Here is a 24701-nt window from a genome sequence, read left to right as displayed (position 1 = left end):
CAAGTGACTTTAACATGCAAAGAGCCACTAATGTGCTGCTCATATTCTACCCAATCATCAAACTGCCCATATAATAATGTCACAGTTCTCCTGGGGATATGCATGTCTTTTATCCAGTCTCAAAAATCCATTGTGAAACGGATTGGGCTGCCAATACAAAGCCTCCTTCTCTTTGCCCCTTCCCACTCTCTCTCTCTCTCTCTCTCTCTCTCTCTCTCTCTCTCTCTCTCTCTCTCTCTCTCTCTCTCACACACACACACACACACACACACACACACACACACACACACACACTCAAGCGACTGGGCTGCATCTTGAGTAGGGTATTTCTTTGAATCCGCTCCCAGAGCATCAATGTGTGCTGCTCCCAGCGTCGGAGCATCGCAAGCACATTAGTCACCTTCCAACCTCTGCAACTCAAGCTCAGTCAGTCGATCCCACTTCAAAGCGCGCTGATCATTCTTTGAAAGAGCCTGCTGTGAGGGGAGCCGCTATACTTCATCTCCCGCGCCCGTTTACGACGCACTGACATCTTGGTGGCGGTCACAAGCGAATGACAGAGACTAATCATAAAACACAAGGCGGCTTGTTGTGCTGTGGCACAGTGGGGATAATCTGCCTCCGTGAGCGGAATAAACCCCAGCGCGTGCCGCTCGGTGATGTGGAGCGTCGCGCGCGCTCGACAGAACGCTGATAGAATCCTTCGCGGACCTTAAGGAAAGCAGGCGAGTGACCAGAGAACTGCTGACGGTGGTCGGACGCTGTCATTTCGAGGGGAATGCACCTTTTCAGTGCCATGTTTCTGCTACTGATGTTATCTTTTATACCCTGCGAGGTAAGATGCCTGCCTAGCATGTTAAATATTCGTTTATATTAAAAACTTGTGTTGTAAAAACACGCGTTGCTGCCATGGTCATACCAGGAGGTGAATTGTCTGTTGAATGCAGTGTTCTTGGCTTCTTTGATTATCAGTTTTTAAACAAGTGGCGAGCACTGTGATTGGAGGTTAATGGCTGAATCATTGTTGGTTGCAATAATTCTCAAAAAGCGCATCAGCATGCAGGGAAAATATAAGCTTGCACTGTGAACTCGATTAAGAGGGCAAACGCTCGAGGACAGAAAAGTTAGGAGATAATGACTGTTTTCAAAGGAGGAATTACACTAATCCTCCTCAACCCTTAACATAACAACTATCAAGAGTTCATGTTGTTATATGGGAGCTGTTTTTCGTTGATTTCCCTCAAATGTAAAGTGACTTTGTGCTGGCTGATGAGAACTGAAGTGACAGTTGAGAATTAAAGTGAAGGACAGCACATTACCTGACCTAGAAATATTCATGCAAAAGGAGACATGCGCAAAGTTACACTGTACTTCAGTCTTCATAGACTCTCTCTCGCTGTGCTCCAGAAGTGCTCCTCTCATAGCTTTTTAGCCTGTTTAGTTGTTGTATGTCAGCTGTTACCTACAAATAAACACTTACAATCGTGTAAAGGTGCATTTAAATACAAGTGTATCGAGAACTGTGGCTGTCAGGACCCTGGACAGCGCTCAGCCAAACATATCGTCTATTTACATCGCGTTTGTGATCGCCTGCAGTCGCCTCGGACATTTCCGCTAATGCACACTGTTTTGGATAAATTAAGGGGAATTCAGGTAAATTGCGCCACTTTTTCTATGACTAAAAGTGTCCCAATTTACAGAAATTCGCTCTTTGTGTCCCACAGCATTTGATAACTTTATAAAAGTATAAGATTAAATAAATATTCCGGGTTCAATACAAGTTCAGCTCAATCGAGAGCATTTGTGGGATAATGTTTAAGACAAAAATTAACTTAGACTTGTCCCTCCTTTAAAGTCCCCGTGAAGTGCCGTGACAAGCACAGTTCGATTTGGTGTTCGATTTCCTACTGAAACAGGAAGTGGGGCGGGATATGTCAAACAACTCGACCCATTTAAAAAAAAATAGACAATAGGCTTTAGTTTAGTTTACAGCCATCCACACATGCCCCTTTCCACCATGCTGCTCATATCAGAGCCGTTTACTGGGGAAACTTGAGAAGAGATCTAAATATCGGCTGGCTTTTCCAAAGACCTGAGAACCGAATGATGATCTAACTGACAACAGTAAAGGAATAGTTCACCCAAAATTGAAAATTCTCTCATCATTATCTCATGCCATCCCAGATGTACATGACTTTCTTTCTTCAGCTGAACACAAACAAAGATTTTCAGGAGAATATTTCAACTCTGTTGGTCCATACAATGTAATTGAATGGTGAACAGAACTTTCAAGTTCTAAAAAGCAAATTGCAAAAAAACCTCTGGAATCATATGGATTACTTTTATGCTGCCTTTATGTGCTTTTTAGAACTTGAAAGTTCTGGTCACCATTCACTTGTATTGTATGGACCTACAGAGCTGAAATAGTCTCTTGAAAATCTTTGTTTGTGTTCAGCAGAAGAAAGAAAGTCATACACATCTGGGATAGCATGAGGGTGAGTAAATGATGAGCGAATATTCATTTTTGGGTGAACTAAATCTTTAATCCAGAACCAGCCCACAAACGCACACTGCATATTGCGGTCTTCGTTTACGACAAGGCTGGAGCCGTTGTGCAAGTCCAAAGCAGATGAATGAGAAACAAGCAAGCAAAAGATTTTATATCCATGTTTTGAATCATAATACACTAAGCATAAAGAATAAAGAACTTTCCTCACGTCCCACTCTTGCGTTGGCGCGTCCCATTCAGAAGTGATCATCCCTATACCCTATTCCCTTCAAAGACAAGTGAGAGCTTCAGAGGGCTGAAATGTGATAACGGTCAGATAGTACTCCCTTTTTAAGTGATTCTTATTGGAAAATCTGTTTGGAACGACCCTACAGCATGGATTGTGCCTCCTTCGAAGTGCCCTGCAAAGGCATGATCAGCGCCAGTTAGAACACAGCCTGACGCGGTGAACAGTTGTAGGGGGAGGGTGCGTTCTCATTCTAGAAAGAATTTGATTGGACAAGGTTTCTGAACCTCTATGTGACGTCATGGATATCTGAGTCTTTTTAGCAAGAAGAGAGAGAGACTGCAGATTTTAACATTTTAGAAGTTAGCATATAGATGACCTTAAAGCTAATAGATATGGACTAAAAGCAGCAAAAGGAGGGTTGCTTGTTTAACTGTACTAACAATAACTATTTTGACAGAAACTTTAGTTATCATTGTACATTTTAGTAAGGGTATTCTTAATTCTTATGTCTACCAAAATATACAGTTAAAAAAAAAAAGAAGTAAAAAATAAAAATCCTGCTCACTGCCTCAGCTTGCAAGAAATAATTTGTTTTAACAGTAACATTTGTCTATCAATGTCTAACCCCCCCCCCCCACACACACACACACAAAGGATAATATTTTTATAACATTTTATGCTATTACACGTTATCCTATATAATTACCTGCTATTTAAATACCATGCTAAGTAAGGATGATTTTAAATAAAACGCAAGAGCATCTGAATTCCCTCAAAGTGGCATAATTAGATGTGGAGATGATGCATTTAATTATATGTAAACTCAGTGTTGTATAAAACAGTACATTAAGCAGTCCCAGCCTGATTTTAATATAAGAGGAAATTATATGATAGGTGTGTGCAAGGTTTATGAATTTGACAGTGCTGTGGATCCAGACATACATTATGGTGTGTAAATGAGAACACATTAGTAAAGTATATGACAATCCTATAGTGGGATAAATGTAGGTGTTACTGTTTCTTCATCACAAACTGCTCATAATTGGCCCTAGGGGACAATTTGTTGTAACTGTTTGCATTAAATATTAAATGGAAGGGAGAAAAAATTGCACCACCCTTCTCCCTGATGTAGCAGTGTGGGCATAAAAAATTTATGAAGTCTTCTGGTGTGTCTGGTGTGATATAAGAATACTCCACATGAGAAGCAAAATAACATCCACGTGCACCCATACACACACATACCTACAAACTAACACATATAAACACACTCATGCTCAAAGATATATACTCACGGCCTGGCTTTGAGCAACCCATAAAATATTTAAAATGTTTTGAGACAGATGCACTTCTTCACTCACAACGTATGTTTGTTAAATACCCACAGTGCCCCGGGGTCCTGACAGCCAGTGATACAGTTGGGTGCCTGCTTGACCTTGGCACTCACCTTTTAAGATGGGGTTATATCACTAGTGCACTTAGCACTCTTCACTAGCTCTCACTGTGATGTATGTACGTCTTTGGCTTAATTGTATGTGTCCATATGTACTGTATGTGTATATGTGTAATTGAAAATACTCCCTGGTGTTTTTTGATTGTAGAAGTCTCTTAAATAAGGACAAGCAGAGGCTCAGATTCTATTGACACCATAAGCCTGGATGAAACTGGGTTTAATTGTGCTCTTGAAAATGTGGAGATGTAAAGCAGAATGCTGATTAGCAACAATAACATTTTAACAAATTAAAAGCTAATTTTGTTCTTAGCTCTTTGCGATGACTCAACTATCATTAAATAGAAACTGTGCACACACCTTGATTATTTCACTGGACGTTACTGACATGTTGCTTTTTAATTAGAGCATAGCACATTATATTATTTATAGACACTATGTGCTACACCTTTTTTGTCTGTTTCAACTGTAGCATCTTGATTGGGGGTCTCATTTTCTTAATTAGTTTTGACTGTGCGCTCGCAGTTGGGATTGGACATTTATTGACTCCGATCTTTAGTGCAGGTTCAAAGTGATAGACTAGTGAGGGCTACTGCTGGGCATTAGCACTTAGAAGGAACTGTGCTTCATAAGAAACCCTACACAACTTTTCAAAGAAATCAGATTTTTAAGATAGATGCTACTTACAGTAAGTGTAAATAGCTACTGTTTGTATCTGTTGAAATTAACATGCTGGTAGCGAAAGTTCACTCACCTTGAAATTAGCCCCCTTCTGCCGAATTACTGAAAAGCAGCAATTTCCTTTGGCGCTACTGATATTGTGTTGTGCAAGCAACCTATGAGACACAGGTTCTGGTCCCATAGAAACCAGGAAGTAAACATGTTCACTTTGGGTGGTGTCATATACAGTATAGTGCATTTAAAATGAACCAAACCCAGTTCATTTAAAGTGAACCAAAAAGGGAAACAGCTACAAATGACCTTAGTGCTTTTGGTGGTCACAATGTAAGTGGACTTAAAAGAGGACCCAGTTTCATTTTTGGTCCTTTTAGCATTGATGTGGTCCCAGACCCTTTGTTGTTCATACCACAATTCCTTCAGATTCAGACCCCATCGCAGTCACCATTACTGTATGTAATTTGGCTAACAATAAATTGGCATAATTGTGTTTATGATAATAAATTGCCATACTTCTTAAGGTGTATGTGTGCTGAATACACATTCACCTTAAGTAGTAATGTATATAACTTGGAATAACATAATAGGGCTATATAATTTCCTTTAAGGCTTTAACAACTTAAAATATTGCACAGGGATAGAATGACATGAAAAATTATATTTTCAATATAAAAATATTTCCAAATACTTAAAACTTGTCCCTCTTTTTGGTCAACTTTACATTTACACAGTTTATAATATAACCCAGACAACCCAGCCAATTATATCCTAATATATTCTATTAATATTATGCAATGGTAATATATTTCTGTCCTAAATCCTTTACTTTCACATTATGTTAAGGGTCTCTGATTAAACCCATGAACCCTTATTTCGCATGAAGGAAACGAAACGAGATTCTATCACTATTTGTTAAATATGCTTCTCAACAGAAATAAAGCAGGCATCTCCTCCTGCGTGTCATTAATTCTTCATATATTAATGAACCCAAATCATTTGCCATTACGCAAACATTAAATTAAAGTGAAAGAGTGCTTTGCTTTCACTACCAAAATCACTTCAGCAACCTCAGCAAAAGGCACGTGCATCACAGCACTTCAAAGAAGTTCATGGTGAAGCAGTTCGCGGTCATGGTGATTATGGTATTTCTGTATTTGCTTAGAATTCCCTTATTTGGACAGTAAAATGTAATTGGAATTTAAAGTTCACAATAATCACGGTTAGATAAAATTATCTCGATCTAGCAATTATGTAATGCAGCTGTGTATGACAAGCCTTGAGGTACTTATAACAAAAAGCAAAATGGACTGATACCTCTTCACTTTCACATAGCAACAATCAGTCGAACCACAAAAGGATCCATATACGAACCGTACTCAGACCACCTCCCGAGGTGGTCTGAGTTTGGTTCGTTTGTGGGACCTTTTAGGGGGGGTCTGAGATCATTTGGGTTGTTCACATATACACATTATATCGCTCTGAGACCGTTTGGAGTGCTCAAACTAACTAGGTGTGAAAACACCCTTAAACAATGGTAAGTGTGATTATAGAAGTTGTTTTTTTGTTCTAAAATTACATTTTTACTCCACTGACGGTTAGGTTAAGGGTTGGGGTTTAGGTTAGGGGATAGAGTCAATATAATATGCATTCATTTTGACTGTATTACATCATTTACAACTAAAAATACAACTTATATTATACAACTTAAAATATTTTCTACAGACTACTAGTTTTCCACACATCCCCTGATTGTGCATATTTTTTTTTTAATGTTTGTTGTTGTTGGTGTCTGTATTGTCACCATCGGCAACATGATAAATTCCTTGTATATTTTATATACTTGGCGAATAAATCAATTCAGTTCAATTCAACTTGCTTTTGGTGCCACTCTGTGGACATTTCATCTGGAAACTAGAGCTCACACATGCCCAAACTTTCAACAACACTTCCAGCTTCGGTCACTGGGGGCAGTGAATCGAATTTTGGTAAGCACAGAAAACTTCGACCCACTGTTGCAAAATTTACAGTGAGATCAGTATGAATATGAAAATTTCACAAGCCGATTCAAACTCAAGTTTCCTGCATATAAATGTCAAAAAACATGTTCTATCCTGCAGGGCACTACTCAGATATCCAAATTATCATAGTTTTGTCTGGTTTATGCCTGACCTTTGTGGTGCAAAAAGCAGTTGTGTATATCCAGTGCTATTTACACCCAATACTAATAGTTAGGGCTGGTATTGATACAGATTTCCCAATTCGGTTCCGATTCACAAGTATATTTCAGTTATAATATCCCTTTTGCTTACATATGAAAGAAATTCTCTCCCAGCTAATGCTGTTAATTATCCAGGGGACCTTCTAACTAGGTACATTACAAAAATATTAATTGTACTAATTATATTTTATTCATTTTTCATAATTTTGGTCACATTTTGGATTTAAAAAAATGAAAAATCCATGTATTCAATCAATAAATAAGACATTATTTTTCATATATAATTTTTTGTTACATGTTTATTGTTTAATTACATAATTAGTACTATTTACAAGTATTTACATTGATTTGTTGAACGCGTTATAAACCGGTACTTTAAGAAAGACAGCATTTCTGTAAACAGCGTCTGTAGATGAGCGCATGTTAACGAGCTAGACTTGAATGGCTTTATCTCATCTGTGCCATGCATAATTAGAATTAAATGTTTCTTTTTTGTTGTTTTTGATCACCAACTGACTGTAGACAGAAAGGGTATTAAAATAGACATTATTCAATGACAAATCGGTTGTGTGGATCTCGTCTTTAGACACAAGAGTCAAACCAAACGTTTACTCTCAACACGCAGTGAAAGGATCTCACTGCTGAATGCTGCACCACTATACTACACAATTACTGGTGAGTGAAATGTAAACATTTACAAGCCATTTGCCAAATATATACATTTTAATTGCATAGCGCAAAATTTGGTTGCAAATGTGAGTGATTTCCTCTTGTAGAGATGGGTTGCGCATAGGTAAAAGATCGATCTTAGGATTTAAGAATCAATATTGAGATCGTTCAAATGAAGATTGCGTTGCATTGGAAAAACCCACTCCTACTAGTCACTCTGTATTTTTAAACATACTGTAATTACAGAAAATGACATACATTTTGTGCTGAAATATAAATCAGATGCTATACATGATAACAGAATTAAGCCGTGATCCTACAGCCACACACCACAGCTAAAAGTTATAATTCAGCTTGCAATCAACATCTTCATCAACTGTAATTAGCTGGTGCATTAGAGGCGAACACAAAAGCTCATAGATGCCGCTCAAGGGACCCAGTGGATGTGTCTGATCATTCCTTGCTTTAATGGCATCACAGAGCTGTCAAGAAAGAGACAAATGTCTCCTTTGAGCTGGAAGGCAGAGTGCTTCCATTTTCAAACCATCCATCAATGAAATCATAATTTTTTATTTAAAAAAGAAAAAGAAAAAATAGAGACATTTCTATGAGACTATCCACCTAATTTTTCAGCAAATCTAGGGCGCTGCCATTATCAACCTTGAATGTGGACCACTTCCGGTATAAGCCACTTCCAGCTATACAAATATACTACATTATACTGCTTTAAATTACAGGCTGGCAATAAATGTCGATATATTATTATCATTAAATATGATTTTCATAAACTCATTGGTTTTGTGTGCATATAGTTTTACTATTTATTGCATTTTGCCATCATTTAATCACACACTGTTGCACTGGCAGAATGAATGAAATCAGGCGCTGACAGGACAGTTCTGGGTGACGTTTTGACACACCTCCACAAACTTTACACATTACATTTACATTTATTCATTTGGCAGACGCTTTTATCCAAAGCGACTTACAAAAGAGGAAAACATAAGCGAATCATCTTAAGGAGACAGTGGTATGAAAAGTGCCATATTACAAAGTTTCACTAGCATCAGAATAGTATTCAAAACAGAATAACGTGCAACAGGAATTATTTATTTATTTATTTATTTTTTAATGACTGGTTAAGTGCTCATGGAAAAGATGTGTTTTTAGTCATTTTTTGAAGACAGAGAGTGAGTCAGCTTCACGGATGGAGTTGGGAAGGTTGTTCCACCAACATGGTATGATGAAGCTGAAAGTCCGGGAAAGTGTTTTGGTGCCTCTTTGTGTTGGTACAACAAGGCGACGTTCCTTAGACGACCGCAGGCTTCTAGTGGGTGCGTAGCTCTGCAGAAATGATTTTAGGTATGCTGGAGCAGACCCAGTGACTGTTCTGTATGCCAGCATCAGAGACTTGAATTTGATACGTGCATCAATCGGCAGCCAATGGAGAGAGACAAGGAGTGGTGTAACATGCGCTCTCTTTGGTTCATTAAAGACCAGTCGTGCTGCTGCATTCTGGATCATTTGCAGGGGTCTAATTGTGCATGCAGGGAGGCCTGCAATGAGAGCATTACAGTAGTCCAATCTAGTTATGACAAGTGACTGGACAAGCAGTTGTGTGGCATGTTCAGAGACGAAGGGTCTTATCTTCCTGATATTGTAGAGTGTAAATCTACATGATCTTGTGGTCTTTGAGATGTGGTCTGTGAAATTTAGTCTGTTGTCGATGGTTACCCCTAGATTTCTGACAGTTTTGGAAGGCGTTACTGCAGTTGCACCCAGCTGCACGGTGATGTTGTGTTCAACAGCAGGGTTGGCTGGAAAGACAAGGAGTTCAGTCTTGGCTGGGTTGAGTTGCAGGTGGTGCTCCTTCATCCAGGCCAAGATGTCTGCCAGGCAGGCAGAAATTCGAGCAATCACTGTGGTGGTTGGGCTGGAAAGACAAGTAGAGTTGCATGTCACCAGCGTAGCAGTGGTAAGAGAAACCATGTGCCTGAATGATGGGTCCCAGTGATGTTGTGTATATAGAGAAGAGCAGTGGCCCAAGCACTGATCCCTGAGGTACCCCAGTAAGTAGCTGATGAGGCTTGGATACCTCACCTCTCCAGGCTACCTTGAAGGACCTACCTGAGAGATAGGAGTTAAACCAGTCAAGCACAGTTCCTGTGATACCAAGCAAGGAGAGGGTAGAGAGTAAGATCTGATGGTTGACTGTGTCAAAGGCTGCAGAAAGGTCCAGCAGAAGCAGGACGGATGATCTGGATTCAGCTTTCGCCCATCTCAGCGACTCAGTGACAGACAGCAGGGCAGTCTTGGTGGAGAGTCCACTTTTGAAACCTGACTGATTGTCATCCAGCAGCATTTTTGCCATGAATGGGATGAGAGAGACTGGTCTGTAGTGTTCTATTTGTGTGGGGTTAAGTGCGGGTTTCTTCAGCAGTGGGGTTACTCGAGCCTGCTTGAATGTAATGGGAAAAGTGCCTGTAAGTAGAGATGAATAAATTATATGTGTGAGTGCAGGTAGGATGGATGGAGAAATGGCCTGGAGAAGGTGAGAAGGAATGGGGTCAAGGGAACAGGTGGTGGGGTGGTTGGAGAGGAGGAGTTTAGAGACCTCAGTGTCAGTCAGAGGAGAGAACATAGAGACAGAAGAGTTGCATACAGGAGACCGGTGTTTGACAGGGTGTGGTGCTGAGAATGTATTGCTGATGGATGTAACCTTAATAGTAAAAAATGTGGCGAAGACATCTGCTGTCAGTGATGTGTCAGGTGGTGGAGGGGGAGGGCAGAGAAGTGTGTTGAATGTTCTAAACAAGCTGCGAGTGTCTGTGGTGCTGTTGATCTTGTTCTGGTAATAGGAGGTTTTTGTAGATTTAACGTTGTCTGAAAAAGTTGCAAGCAGAGACTGATATTTACCTAGATCTGCTGGATCTTTTGATTTCTGCCATCTCCTCTCAGTTGCCCTGAGGTCAGTCCAAAGTTCACGAAGGACGTCAGACAGCCAGGGGCTAGGTGGTGTAGCACGTGCTGGCCTAGAGGAGATAGGACAGATGTTGTCTTGACAGGTTGTTAAAGTAGAGCTTAGTGTGTCTGTGGCAGTGTTTACATTAAGCGTGGTAAATACATTTAGTGTGGGAAGAGAGGTAGAGACAGCAGTGGGGTGGTGTGAGGGTGAAAGAGAACGGAGGTTACGGCGAAAGGAAACCAAAGGTGGAGACTGTTTTACTGTAGATGGGAGAGTCATGTTGAATTGAACAAAGTAGTGATCAGAGACATGTAAAGGAGTAACAAGAATATTTGAGTTGGTACAGTTATGTGTAAAAATGAGGTCCAGCTGGTTGCCTGATCTGTGAGTTGCTGTGGTGTGTAGTCTTTTCAAGTCAAATGAGGCCAGGAGAGTATTCAGTGTGGCCTGGGGCTTGTCTTGGTGTATGTTGAAATCACCAAGAACCACAAGTGGCCTACTATCCTCCGGCAAGGAGGACAGCAGGACATCCAACTCCTCAAGAAAGTTTGTCAGCTGACCTGGAGGGCGATAGATGACAACAACATGTATTTTTGTTGGTTGCATTGTAGTAATAGCATGGAATTCAAAACTAGTATTGTTACATAGTGAGGAGTGTGGTGAAAAAGTCCAGTTGTTATGAATGAGCAAACCTGTTCCCCCACCCCTTCCGGTGTGTCAAGGGGTGTGAGAGAAGGAGAAGTTGTTGGAGAGAGTAGCAGGTGTTGCTGTATCCTCTGGACGTATCCATGTTTCTGTCAGTGCCAGGATGCTGAGGGTGGACTGCGTGGCAAAGGCTGGAATGAAGTCAGCTTTGTTCACAGCTGACTGGCAGTTCCAGAGTCCCACTGAGAAAGAGAGTGGAGCATGTGCTGGAGTGCAAAGTGGCCGTAGGTTGTGTGGGTTGTGTTGTGTCTTGCATCGATATCGTGTAAACGGTCTGTAACAGATAACATGGATGTGCTTGAAGGCATGTGTTATTCGTGAAGTAGACATGTTAGTATATAGAAGGAAAATAAGAAAAAGAGACATAATAATAAGATACTTAAGTGCTATGGTGAGTGGCACCTTGTCGGTGTCCTTGCTCGGTGGACTCGCACAGGTAGACTCGCTGGTTTTTACCCAAGTAGGTCTTCACACGAGGAGGGCTTTACACGAGAGCTACCACTTCCGCTGCCGCTTCTGTGTCAGCATTCAAGTCAAATATATACATGATGATAACGAGCCGTTCAATGAAAAAAAGCAGGACACGCCTTAATGCTACTTAGCACAACAAAGCTAGTCACGTGGTCAACCGAAACTAAGGGTCGCACGAGGTGACAAGCGACCCTTAGACAAGCGACACAACCAGCAGAGAGGAGAAAGCCGCCGGGGAAATGCTGCTTCAAATTTCTTTGCACCAAAACTGCATCTTGTTTCATCTTGGCAAAATAATAAATGTATTTTACTCTCCGTTCTTGTCAGAGAGCATTCTCTCTTTCTTAGCAGTGTACAGTGTATAGTATATAGCAAACACGCATATCTCGTATTCAGCATGGCTTATGAAACATTGCCTTTGGAAATAAACAAAAGCATCATTGGAGATTATGCAGGCACATATGAATGAGGTTTACATGGAGACAAGAAAGACTGCATCTCGGTAAAGAAAAATGCAGATTTTATTACCGTCTCTTCGATACAACACACAACAACAAGCGAGTGATTTACTTACTCTTTTACTATAAATGCTGACGTTAGAAAATGATCCAACATTGGCACATAATTCTGCTGTTCATCCTGTGGTTGTGTGATAGTTTATAAGCCCAGATCACTAACTCTGGTATTATAATCCTACTAGTTATTTACACTGCGGTCAGCGCCAGTGGAACTTTCTCACATTCGAAATGCAGCCACTGCTCACTTCCAAGTTGTAAAATAAGGTGGATAGGAGAGGCTTGATGACCACACTTTTCCAGCCCCTAGAGATGTAGAGATCTCATCACTTTAAGCATGTGTAATGAAGAGGTAGTCTGTTGACTTAGTATTTAGCCCTGTTATATCAAACCATCTGTAGGGGAGAGTTGCTAATTGGTTGCGACTGTGAGACAAAACCCTCATAAGTTGATCAAACCTGTTTGTGGTCTGTTTTTTTGCCTGGTTTCATAAATATACTGGAGATGGGCATCAAAGGCAAATGGCAGCAAATGTTTAATAAGACTGTTTAAATGTACAAGCCTTTGAGAAATATAGAAGCCACCTGCAGTGGAAAGTATCCCAGCTGGAGAGAAGTGAAATAATGCACTTTGGTATTTCAAACCTGCTGTTCACCAGAAAGTCTCTGTTGTACTTTGGAATTCACTTAAATGCAGTCATTTAATAATCATCTCAATAGAAACTGGCTGCTGCAGTCCCAAGATTATATTAAGAGGGAAATATGAGATAAAATGAATAATTTAGGTAAGCTGCAGTCGGACATAATTTCTCCTCTTCCTGTAAAAAAGATTAGTCAGGCAGAGTCAAGCAAAGTCTTCTCTGGATCATACAAGTATAGGTGACATTCATGTTTATCTCATTTACAAGAATGAATGGCGCACACTGATTGCACTGTTTCTTTGCACATGCTGTCTAAACTAAAATGGACTAAAGGAATTATGCAAATCAGGTAACAGTACAAACACGGACAAAAATATAGTGCTGAACTCAATTTTTACAGTGCAATTCCCCATCTTATGTGTTGGTTCTGAGTGCTAGGTTGTGGAAGATGCAGCATACCGGTCTGTGATCTGGCATAATTTACTGGGAATGTACAGCATTCCTCCACAACTGTGATCCAGACACCTGAATAAGTTCTGTAAAATGCAGAAAATGTGTGTGACTGCACACCACATCTGGATATAGGCCTGTGCCAAATTGTAATGCTTTTCTCCATCATTTGATCATCATTTCATGAATTGCTGCTGCCAACTGTTCACAAACGCCTCTTTTCAGTAAAATTCAGTTTACCAACTGCTTGCTATGTGTGGTAATAATATTCACATTAATAGCACTAGGCATATAAAAAGGTAACTTTTGTGAAGAAGGTACATTGTACACTGAAAAAAGTGATAACCTGCAATTGTTACCTTAAATAGCTATTTCTACCTAATCTAACCCTTAAAATTAGTTTTGTTGGTGTAGCCAGATGTACTACATTGAGGTTTATTTTTATTTGAATAAAACCAGTTAATTAAGATGTTACCGCACAATGCAGATTTTTTTGTGCTTTTCTTTCAGTGTTTAATAAGTCGAATTAGAAAGGAGGCGTTTGCACTGAAAAGAATGACAGCGGCTTAATTTAGACACATTTAGCACCTGGTTAAACTGGATTGAGTATTTGTCCCATTGATTTTTACTTAGGCTATTGTGGGCTGGTGAAACAGTGTCCATCCAATCAGGATCTAATAGAATAGGCAACAGCATAATCCTGCCAGACACGAGCAGGACAAAGTGCTTGTGTGGCACTGGCCCAGAGTGGACTGAATACAAGCAGCTGCCCTGAGAGCATCACTAGCCAAAAGAAAGTTTTGCAATTAAAGGCCATTTTCTTTCAGAGTTATGATCAGTCCAGTTCAAGTAAATTCCTCTTGCCCACCAGCTAAAAGGTCTATTATACACTCATTTGACCAGAAGTGAGATAATGTGTGCAAACCTATCAGGGCTTCTTTCTAAAATTAGCCTGGCAATAAAAATGGCTTCAGAGTGGATTTTGGCTGTTGAGAGACTCATAAATATCAAGAGCAATGATGGTGTTCTTAGGTGGTGGTCAAAAGGAGGAAGTGACGTGCACACTGTCTCAATCACCTATGAGATTAAGGACATCAAGAGGCAGGTCAGACAGGATGTGCTCTGCCATACATAAGTCCAAACGGGGAATTAGAGACATTAAAGGGCTCAGGACAAGCAGCATAAATCTTCCCACCAAAGGCCACAGCATACACAAGAACTATGTAACAGCGTATAACCATACCACTTCAAGGTATTGGAAAAGTGTGGTTAGATCACTGCCAATCATACACATATTATTTCCATTCATTCAGAAAATTGTAATAAACTTTTTAATAGGGATGAGTCATATTTGTTTAGATTTTGTTGAGAATTTTTGTTGTTGAAACACTTTCTCGAATCCCAATTTCATACAGAGTAAATTAGGCTATACGTAAGCCGTTTGTACTAGGTTTGTACTAGTTTTCACGTCACAATCAAAGATTTTCCTGATGATTAGAAGATTTTCCAGAGGATTACAGATATACAGTATATCAGCAATTTTTCAGATATAAATAGGGCTGGTCGTTGCACAATAGTCTTTGTCTTTTCAAATATATTTCTCAACACAACTTTAGTAAAGTGTGAGCAGCAGGGTTAATTAAAGTAGGTCACGCACCGTACATGTCTGGCGGATGACATGGCACGATCTAAAATGAAACAATTATGAACCCTTTTCACATATCTGGGATGGAGAGCGGAAGTAGACGCATAGCAGGGTAAACTTGAATGGTGGTGAATGGGGGACCACAGCAAATTTTATTTTTGCTTACCCGTTTGCTCCAACAGCAAAAGTAAAAAAAATCAATGATTACGCTTTCACAGCTCAGCAAAAGAAGATAAAAATATAGAGCGCTTGATAACAGTAGTAAGAAGAGAGAAGCAGGCCAAATTTTCTGTCACTCCCTCAGTAGCTGTGTTAGAAACCTCATCACAGCTATGGTAACTGATTTTGTAAAAACTTATTACAGGGTAATATTATACAGTACAATGCTACACATTTAAACTAAATATTTTTTTTAATTGGAAATATTAAAAAGTTTGCTACATTTACATTGTTAAAGAAGGTGGAAACACATCATAACAGGTCTGTGAAAAGGGTCAATTTTATGTGAAGGTATGTACGCACAGCACTGCTGCCGCACGTCGTCTCTGGAGGCTGATAAAAAATTCTGCAGTGCCACAGAGCACAACTCGCATAGTTTTTTCATTCAATTCGACACAAATCAATATCAAAGGACATAGATTATTTACTCTAGTCATTACTGGATGATATATTGTGTATAAGTATCTTTCATAGAGCCTATGAACCTATGTATTTTCAGTTACAAGTATGTCTTTTTGTGGTTTATGGCTTGAATGAAACCTCTTCAAAGCTGCATACAGAGAGATTGCATAATAAACGTTACGCTTTCTAATCATTCAGTTTGCACAGTTACACCAGTTTCATACACTAACTTGCAAACTCATCAACGTCACTTTGCTCATTCTGGAAAAAGTACAAAAACCTTCGTAACTTTGGACTTCCATCAGCTCGTAATGTGTGTGTGATATATGTGCCTGTCCTGCCCACGACTTGCTTAGGTAAATGTTATGTCGCCCCCTTGTGGTCTCCCAAAGCTATTATGTCAAACTACATTGAATAGAATGCAACTGACAGTGAATTAAAAGCACACAAACTAGGCTTCTAATTTAAATGTCAGCTGATGTTAATATATAGATGCCTCAAAAATGTATAGATAAAATAAAGTGCCGATCAATAATCGATATATCAATATTTTATGACATCCCTAATTTGTACTTTGATTTCACCCTAAAGTTTAACACTATGGCTCTGTGGTGCTTTTAAAACCTTCCTGTTTGTCTGAGTGGCATGTTCAGCTCAACCATCCTGGCTCATCCAATAGCATGAGTTTGTACAGCAATGGAAGACAAGGGGAGTTTTTTGGAATCTGTTTGAAAACAGGGATTATATTTGCAATTTTGTTTGGTGTCATTAGTGGCATAGAATTTACACTTCAGCTTTATAATAAAAGGAAAATGTGGATAATAAGAAAAAATATAGGGAAAAGAACAGCAAGCTTTTTTTATTTGTTTTACCTGCAGTTGTTTATAATATGTGTATACAAAGTGTTTATGTTTATGTATGTCTATATGCCCATAAATATTTCCCCTTTTATTTTGGAATATTGTTTTATTTATGTATGTATGGGCAATATGGCTCCAAAAATTATATTTCAATATTTTAAATCAGAGGAACCATCTTTTCATTAAAAAAAAACAGCCATTGCATGACTCCAGCAAGGTCTCCTAGGCAACCAAATTGGCCCGGTTGCTATGGAGGGTAGAGTCACATGGGGTAACCTCCTCATGGTCGCTATAATGTGGTTCTCGCTCTCGGTGGGGTGCGTGGTGAGTTGTGCGTGGATGTCGCAGAGAATAGCATGAAGAAATGGGGAGAAAAAAAAACAGCCATTGTAGCCAAGTTAGATTAAAACGTTAAATGAAATATAAATAGTTAAAGATAATGGAGGCATGTTTTCCACAGTTTTTGACAAAATTAATACAATGAAGAATGGTATTTAATTTATAATATAATAAATATGATTTATATGCACCAATACAACAATAATAAAACATTTTAAAAAAATTAAAAAAGCAATATTTACTTACATATTTTTACTAAAAGTATTTTTTGTGTATGAACAGGGTGTGCAAGAACTACAAATTCGCTCACTTATATTTTGGAACCTATTTAAATATTATTTTTGTCCAATCTAAATATAATACAATTATTCAGAATTATTATATTATACAATATATTATCTAGCCCTAGTCTGGTGGTGGGAGGAAAATACAAATGCAATAAATGATTGTGTCTATGGAAAGGAATGGAATGTTAATAGTATGCAATAAGAAAAGTACTGAGTTGGAGGACAAAAGCAGTGGCTGCAACAGACCCACTGGTGCTCTGCACCCCTCGCTAATGCAACGTGACCTTCCCTTTATCCTGTCTGAGTGTGTGCATTTGTGTTTATGCATATGAGTGTGGGGGCATGACTGAGCAAGCGCCATGGACACGCAACAATGGCACTGGCAGGTGGAAATATGTAATTTTTTCTAATAAAATAGGCACACAGCAAGGGCGTCTGCTTGCAATGATACTACACTGCAAAAAGCCATTTTCTTAGTCAGTATTTACCAGTAAAATATCTAAACATCTTTAAAGCAAGATACATTTACTTCAGATTTAAAATAGTGTAAGATAAAATGACTTATAAAGTGAATATGTCTTGAATTAAAGGGATAGTTCACCCATAATGAAAATGATGTCATCATTTTCTCACACTCTTGTTGTTCCAAACCCGTTTGAAGTTTTTTGTTCTTTTGTGAAGCTCAAAAGAAAAGGTTAAGAGGAAAAGGACTGACAGCCTCAGTCACCTATCACTTTCATTTCATTTTTTGTCCATATACATAATGAAGTGAATGGTGACTGAGACTTTCATTTTGCCTAACATGTTCCACGGACAACAGAAAATCTTACAGGTTTGGCACAACATGAAGGTGATCAAATGATGACAGATTTTTCATTTTGTGGTCAACTATCCCGTTTAGCTTGTGTACCCCATTGACAATGTTTTTTTTCTCTCTCTCTCTTTGTTTTAAGGATAAACCTCACTTAATATTAGGTTAGTATTATACCTACGGTAAAACAAGAAAAATGGTTTGCCAATGGGGTAAGAAAAATAAACGTAATTGAAGATATATTATATGAAGCTATCTTAGGAAATGTTGCTTCTTGGTTAAATTTATTGTGTGTCTAGACATTATAAGTGGAACAAGACAAAAATACTGATTAAGAAAATGATTTTTTCACAGGGTATGGTTGACATCATAATAATGTCACAGACAGGGTATAAACCACTGTAGCAAGCGATGAGATATGAAAAGCCTCCTCCGTTCGACCACCTTCAAGTGTTCCCATTAACATTCAGTTGTAATGCATTACAATCAGGGAGCATGTTCAGATGCATGGCTAGATGAGAAGATTGAATAGCACAGCCTACACTAAGTGAGGTGGCTGATTAGGACCCGCTGATGAGCCCGTATTGTGTGTGGCACAGCGGAGGGGTCGGCCATGGGCAGAATGTGTATGTGTGTGTGTGCATCTGTGTGTTTGTGTGAACAGGCAAAGTGTGAGCCAGGATGCTACTGCTGTGTAAGAGTGTGGATTCTGTTGTGTTTGTGTTGTCTGCTGGAGGAATGAACAAGGGAAGTGTGAGATTAGATAGGTCTTGGTTTTCTACCTCGCATGACACCTCTGTGAATGCCTGCTGCTTTCAATATTTCAAGAACGGTCTTATCCATGGAAGAGAATGCTAACTATAGATGTGTCCACACAAACATGCAGTTGACTACCATCATAATGTCTGGTCCACTATGCAGCTATTTCTGGACTATCATGTCCAAGAACCCAACGTGGTCACACGGGAAATTGTTGTGTCAGTTCAGAATGTTTTTCCACCTATGTCAGAACCAATGTGCTGAACTCTGGACAAGCACCACCATGTGGCGAATGTTAATGCCCCAAATATTTCCTGTGCTGTGCCTTTGATGTCATATCCATTTTGATCTATGGCTTGGGAGATACTACATTTGCACAAATGTTAATGAAATAGTGTTTTGGTCTCAGTACTGTTAAGAGTTATGTTTAGGGTTAGTGTCAGGAGTATATTCATTTAATTACTAAGGCTGTTGATTTATCACATTTATTCTAGGGCTGTGCACAAGTAATTGATTATTTGAGTTCTCATTCAGCTTTAAATATTTGACTAGTAAAAACTGCTCAAATATTGCAATTTGATTTTCCTTTTTGCCTTTGCCTGTCATGGGCAACACTGAAACTGATTCTCTCACTAAAATCTTGCCATTAATTCTCCCCAAAATAAAATTCTGCCATTATTTAAAGTGATTGTATCACTTCAAAAGATTTGGAATTTATGTATGTATCTATGTGTGAGTAAATTTTTTTTGTTGTTGTTCATTTTGTTTCTGTTGTTAATGTTGTTTATGCATAGTGCTAATTTTCTTCATAAGAAAAACAGGTTCAAAAGTTGAAGGTTGAACTTAAATTCTAAATGTCAAGTAATTGATTACTCTGTTTTATTTATGTGTTAGAGTACTCGACTACAAAATAACTTGAAATGCCCATCCCTAGTTAATTCAGTGTGATTAATTATACAATCACTCAGCCGTAATAAGAAATTATCCTACGAATGCAGTAATTCAAGCCTCAGGTGCCTCGTCCATGTTTTTGTGAGTCTCAGTTAGCAGGGGGTTGTAAGTACAGCTCCAGCTGTCCAGGCAGCTGGATGGAGCAGAGTGAAGGGTCTCAAGAGGTCTTTATAGTTACAAACTACATTTAACAAAGCTTCCTAAAATGTGACGTTTATGGCGAGAGATGCTGAAAACCAGTGAAACGTGACGCTACAACAGTGAGACGCACCAGAAGCGCAGACAAACAGAATGGAAGTGTGCATCCTGTGAGAACAGCCCTAGTCTACCTCGGACAGACTGATGAACTTGTAAAATGGATCTCTGTGGACTGTAGGCCAGTGATAGGATTATGTTATGATATGGAAATAAACCTAACAATAAATTGACTTTTAAAGCCACTTTTTTTATTGTCTAATCTGTGCCTTACTCATCTGCCACAATAATGTAATATCTTTTAATTATCTGAATTATTATATCATGTATTGTATTTATAGTTATTTTGATTCTGATTATATATTAAATTTTCTTTATCTGGGCACATGTTCAGCAAATATTAATACTGATTAATTCTATTAATCTGAATAGCATGTAATTAATTTGATGGAAAAATATAAGCGATTGGTAGCCCTAGTAATTACAACTCAAACGTTTCCGAAAATCAAACACAGTTTTGCTTTCAGTACTGTCGTGTGTGTGCACCAGTATAGTTCCAGCTTCGGCCACTGGGGGCAGTTCAAACGTTCAGAATGCAATTACCAATTTTAGCAGACAAAACATGTGACTTCTTGTCACTAATTTCCCATGAGTTGAGTTTGAAGAACTGCCCACTTAGACAGGAAGAGTGTGTCCAACTGGTCCAACTCTTTCCTTTTTTACTTGACATTTCGAGCTGCTATATCTCACTCAAGGATATCTCATTAATTACTAAGTGGCTCAAACAAAACTGTTAAATATCTAAAAATGTGATACCATGAAACTTGCAAACTTTGGCTAATTCAGTGATTAGTTCTTCCCTGAAAGCAGTCTGGGAACTGGCAACAAAACCTTCCCAGTGGACAGATATAAACCTGTGCAACATGACTTCCAGAAGTCGTAGCCTATAAAGCTGCCAAATAAGAATGGAGCTTGCCATTTTCAGAAATCTCTTGCCATTTTTGCATGCAATATGCATTTGAGTGTTCTGAGATTTTCATTTAACTGATGGATTGAATATTACTGCTTTATTAAGTAGCATTACTATGACCATTGTTCATACTTTGGGTTAAGGGTTTTTCTTAAGCGTAAGTATTACATTTTGGTGTATAACTCATCGTGCACCATTTATGCTACAAACATAAATGATACCTCAAATTGTGCAGCTTGATAAGGAGAGGTGTGCCACGTACACTATATCACCACATATATGTGGAAACCCTCTTCTAATTAATAAATTTTGCTAAGCCCCTTAATTCTAGTGAAGACAAAATTTTAATGCTACATTCTAGAGAATTGTGTTCTTTCAACTTAGCAGTAGTTGGGGAGGGCCCTTCTCTCTCTCAGTTTACTGAGTCTGGTGTGGAAAAACTAGTCTGGCCCTCAAAAAGCTAAGACCTGAACCACACTGAACACCTTTTTGAAGAATAGACAGAGACTGCAGCCAGGCCCCCTTGACAAAAATCAATGCTTGACTGCACTGATTTTCTAGTCTGAAAGGGAGCAAATCCCTGTAGCCATGTTCCAATATCTAGTGGAAAGCCTTTCCAGAAGAGTCGAAGCTGTAGGAAAGACCAACTCCTTAGTAATGCCAATGGTTTTAAAATTAATGCTCAACAAGCACAAATGGGCAACCTGGTCTCACAGAATCATGTTACTGTACCTACACTTTTGCAAAAAGATTTTTACATTGCTCATCATACATATCTCGGCAGTTTCCTGGTGAAATGAACACCTGAGGTGACATGTTCGTGTCACATTTGCTTTTAATGACACTATTGGTTAGGTTTCAGGTTTAGGGAAGGGAGGTAAGTTGTTTTTAATGGTCAACCGATATGGTTTTTTTAATGGCCGATGCCGATATCCAGAGAACAGGGTGGCCGATAGGCTGATAAAATGCTGATATATCACAAAATGTTATATAGTAAATAGCATATGTATACATAAAATTGCAAAAAAAATTTAAAACTCTTAATTAGCACTATATTTACTTAATTTTACACAAAACTTTAACTTTGTACCATATAAGATTGTGTTTTAAATGGTAAATAGCAGTTTCTTCTGATTTCTGTTTAGCCATTAAATTGTAGTAACTTACTTGCATATAAATAAATTGTTAATATATTAGGAAGAATATATGGCATATGCACATTAGCAATCAAATTTTCTCACAAAAGACAGAATCAAACTAATTGTACATGCAGTGCACAGTGAATATGACATTTACTCATAGCGCACGTGAAGCGCTTTTACTTTGAAGTTGGTTTCACTCGCTTGTACGGATCCAGCAAGCAGCAAACAGCTTACACAGCCCAGATTGCCTGCTTGGATTGTCATGGAATGACCATGACATAACATTTGCAAATCAGAGAAACTGAGTTTTGATCCAGACTAATAGAATACGCGCTTCAGAGGAAGATATTATATGAGTACTCGACAGGAAGAAAACGCTGGATTTACGTGAGGTTTGCAAATGACATCTGTTTAAATGAGATATCTGCATATTTGCAGACGGTATATGATAGAAGTATGATATTTACCTTTTTATCATTAGACAAGAAAGTTAAAAGTCACAGGGAACGGTTGAAAAGAGGCTTATATAATACTTTAGAGGAAGAAACATGAACGCTTCACAGGAAGAAAACATTGGATTTGCTCAAGTATTGTGGCGTTCGTGAATTACATCTGTTTAAACATATATCTGAATATGGTATATATTACTTTTATTGATATTTCTCTTTTTATCATTAGACAAGACTGTTAAAAGTTACAGGGAACTGTTGAGCACTTTAACATTATGATCTCCTGCTCGTCTGTCGTGGCTCTGATATGCGGACTGTTTAAATGAGACTGTGTTGCACACCGGCCTATTACTGTAGTAAAACGATGGCACTACAAAACTAAATGTGATTGGTCAGTTACACGTCTCAGGCAGCTCCTTCATGTGCAAGCAGGCGATTCTCGGTGCCCTCGTGGCCTTAAGAAACAAATAGGCCAAATGATTATTAAAAAATGTCAGAATAACGGCCGATATATCAGACAACCAATAGTTGTGTTGATTTAAAACTCAATAGATCATCAACCTTAAAAACCTCATCTGTTTGTGAGAATATTTAACTTGCTTTCTGTGCCACTCAGTGGACATATCACCTCCAAACTACCGCAGTAAGTGTAATGAACCACGTAATATAATTTTGCATTTCTGCAAACAGTAACGTATGTCACCACAGTAAAGTAGTTTTCATGAGATCTGGCTGCATATAGGTGTGGTGTTTGGGTGTCCACATACTTTTGGAAATATAGTGTAGCAGTACACTAAAAATCACACAGAAAACCTTAGCAACACCTTAATATTGTGGCAATGAGTTTTGCACAGGCAAATTATTTTTAGAAAATGTACAGATATTTGTTGCTGATTACTTATAAATTCTCTTTGATTTTTGTGTTACCATTTTTTGTGTGTGAGTGCCTTTTGGGTGAGGAAATGGTAAACATCACTGAGAGACTTTTAAGAAATGAGAAAAGGATAAGCCACTCTAAAGCTGTTAATGTGTTTTGTTTGAACACTTTAACGCGTGCTGAATGGCAGACATCACTGCTTAGCGTCACTTATGGTGGTGGCATTGCAACAGTGTGTTGGAGTGAACTGGTGAATAGTCACCCACTGGGCGGTGTTTCAATTCCTGTCTAAAGACTGAAAAGGAAAAATGTTTGTCATTCTCCTGGGCTTCGCTAATGTTTCTACTTAAAAGCATGTTTGTCCTGGGTTGACACTAGGGCTGCGCGATTATAGCAAAAATCATAATTGTCGATTATTGCCCTTGATATTGTAATCGCGTTTATTAATGTCGATTAAAATATTAAATTACCGTGACGTCACAAAGCAAGCAACCATGCGGTTCTTCAGAGTAGCAGATTTCAATGGTGGATATGAGCTGTGCTCCAGTTTCTTTTAAGCATTTTTAAGCATTAAATATTGTAATAATGTTTGTTAATGTTAGGCCAAATTGTTTTTTATTTTAAATGGATATCTATGGTATAGAATAAATTAAATTATTGCTAAATTACTTCTTAAATTATTAGTCCATGTACAGTACATAATATGACATATTCAATATTCAAACTTATTAACAGCAGATTTAAACTGACCAAGTTACTTACTGCGTTCAGTAAGCCCTTTGGTGGCGAGACAGGGGACCATTCATCCCATTAGATCTTCAATGGTGATCTTGTTCATGTAAGATCATCGTTAGATCATTTTTGTCCTCAGTGGTGCACTTTGGAAATTAAAAACAGTCATTTGCGATTGGAGATTGTGCGGTTCGTGAAAATGTTAAATCTACTATTGCCAGCTGCATGGCAAATGGGTCTCATTAGAGCAGACGCGATAACAGTGATGGTGATTCCTGAATTATGCTATTCATGCCATATTCTTTATGTTGACTGCACCTCCAAAACAAAAATAGAACAGTTAAGCTGAATTACTTTATTTCTATTTTCTACAAATCAAATTCACATTGGCCTACTTATTAACATGACAAAACAAAACTGTTTTTACATTTTTAATAAACTGTACACAGAAATCGAGCAACGTGACAAACTCTCCCATTATGACTGCTGTCACTCACTGCAGGTTTCAGACCTGCATTTCAACACAAGCTCAATGACACTCCGCACAAAGTTCTGCACTCCCGCAAA

The 24701-nt window shown here is 38.6% G+C and overlaps 1 protein-coding gene across 1 annotated transcript in view; it reads left to right on the top strand.

Moving 5' to 3' along the window:
- The first annotated feature begins 356 nt into the window (after window positions 1-356).
- The window catches only part of LOC127452105 (noelin-2-like), a 107156-nt gene continuing 82811 nt past the window's right edge, over window positions 357-24701 (top strand). The window contains exon 1 of the mRNA XM_051717310.1: window positions 357-835. Coding sequence (XP_051573270.1) covers window positions 779-835 — 57 coding nt within the window. The 5' untranslated portion in view covers window positions 357-778. The remainder of the gene's footprint in view (window positions 836-24701) is intronic.

Source organism: Myxocyprinus asiaticus, chromosome 14, assembly GCF_019703515.2.
Source record: "Myxocyprinus asiaticus isolate MX2 ecotype Aquarium Trade chromosome 14, UBuf_Myxa_2, whole genome shotgun sequence".
Classification (NCBI taxonomy): Eukaryota; Metazoa; Chordata; class Actinopteri; order Cypriniformes; family Catostomidae; genus Myxocyprinus; species Myxocyprinus asiaticus.
This window is presented reverse-complemented; position numbering and strand designations above follow the sequence as displayed.